This window comes from Poecilia reticulata, unplaced genomic scaffold (assembly GCF_000633615.1).
Source record: "Poecilia reticulata strain Guanapo unplaced genomic scaffold, Guppy_female_1.0+MT scaffold_131, whole genome shotgun sequence".
Taxonomy (NCBI): domain Eukaryota; kingdom Metazoa; phylum Chordata; class Actinopteri; order Cyprinodontiformes; family Poeciliidae; genus Poecilia; species Poecilia reticulata.
The window spans coordinates 1,190,008-1,191,283 of record NW_007615014.1 but is presented as its reverse complement, the minus strand read 5'-3'; the positions used below and the strand labels follow the sequence as shown (position 1 = coordinate 1,191,283).

Here is a 1,276-nt window from a genome sequence, read left to right as displayed (position 1 = left end):
AGTGTGTGTGTGTGAAAAAAGTGTAATAAGAGCAGGAAAGCAGGGACAAAATATAAATAATGACTTTTGTTAGCCCCTTCAAACTGTGCAGTTCAAAAAGTTGATTTTATTTGAGAACATGTATTTGTCAAAATGAAACCCATTTCCTGATAAACGACAGGAATAACGGTGACACTGGTTAGCCTGTTTTCTGAACAGCAGTGTCCTGAAGAGGTACATAAGAAAGTTTCCAATTTGTGTATTAAATTGATTCTGCAAAGCGAGTAGCTACAAAACTATTCACACCTCTGGAGTATTCGGTTTTGCAAGTAATGGTTGAGGAGTGGGGGAGAAAAAAATATAAATAAAAAATCCTGTCAGCCAAAATCTTTCTCACCGACCATGAAATGAATAAACTTATTTCATGACGACTTTTTTTTTTCCCCACACATTTTTAGTAGTGATGGCAACGATCTCTCGTAACTTGAACTTGTCAACCAATGTAGATTTTTGTGACATTCATCTACTGTTAAAAGTGAGACTGCTGTGATCATTGCTCACCAAATCCCAGCGGCACAACCTAGATCCGTGTGAGGGCAGTAAGCCTCCCTCAGAGAGAGGAGGGGAAAGGTCAGCTCTGGTCAGTGTTGCTCGATGACCAAGCAGCTTCCTCCTCCCCGCTGCCTTAACTGGACCAGCTGTTTGTCTTCTCAGAAAACAATCATCTCCCCCACTAAACTCTGCATTAGTTGCAAATGCAGCCAAGAGTGCCGCTGACAGCTGTCGGAGATTAGAAGGAGGCTATTAGTTCTGCGTTCAATGTTCTTTCTGGCACTAATCCCGCAGAATCCCCCCCCCCTTTTAAAACCGAGGTTGCTTCATGATAAAAAAAAAAAAAAAAAAAAAAAAAGGAGGCAACCTGTTAAGTTGCGCTTCCCTTCACGTCGATCCCTCCGGGTGAAGCCCGCAGGCAGCGCGGCGCGCAACTTCAACACAAGCAACTCCGAAACGAGAGCCAGCAGCAAAAAAAACACACAATGCAGGTCCACGTTGCTAGATCACTTAATCTGCGCTTACCTGAGGAAGACCGTCTCTCCTTGTCGGACAGTGATGTTGTCCATCACTTTGTTGTCGGACTGAGAATCCCCCTGGCTGTAGACCGGAGACCCTGCGTGAAGCACAAGAAGCAAAATCCTCAGCGACACCAGAAGTGAGCATTTGGGAAAAGCGACAGAAGATCTACGGACGGGCATCGTTCAGATCCGAAAAGGAAGGAGAAAAAAAAAAAAAAAAAAAA

The 1,276-nt window shown here is 43.9% G+C and overlaps 1 protein-coding gene across 2 annotated transcripts in view; it reads right to left on the bottom strand.

Moving 5' to 3' along the window:
• The window catches only part of ntm (neurotrimin), a 64,791-nt gene extending 63,521 nt beyond the window's left edge, over positions 1 to 1,270 (bottom strand). For both annotated transcript variants that reach the window (XM_008401852.2, XM_008401853.2), the window contains exon 1: positions 1,057 to 1,270. In XM_008401852.2, coding sequence (XP_008400074.1) covers positions 1,057 to 1,232 — 176 coding nt within the window. In that variant the 5' untranslated portion in view covers positions 1,233 to 1,270. The remainder of the gene's footprint in view (positions 1 to 1,056) is intronic.
• Between the last annotated feature and the right edge of the window lie 6 nt (positions 1,271 to 1,276).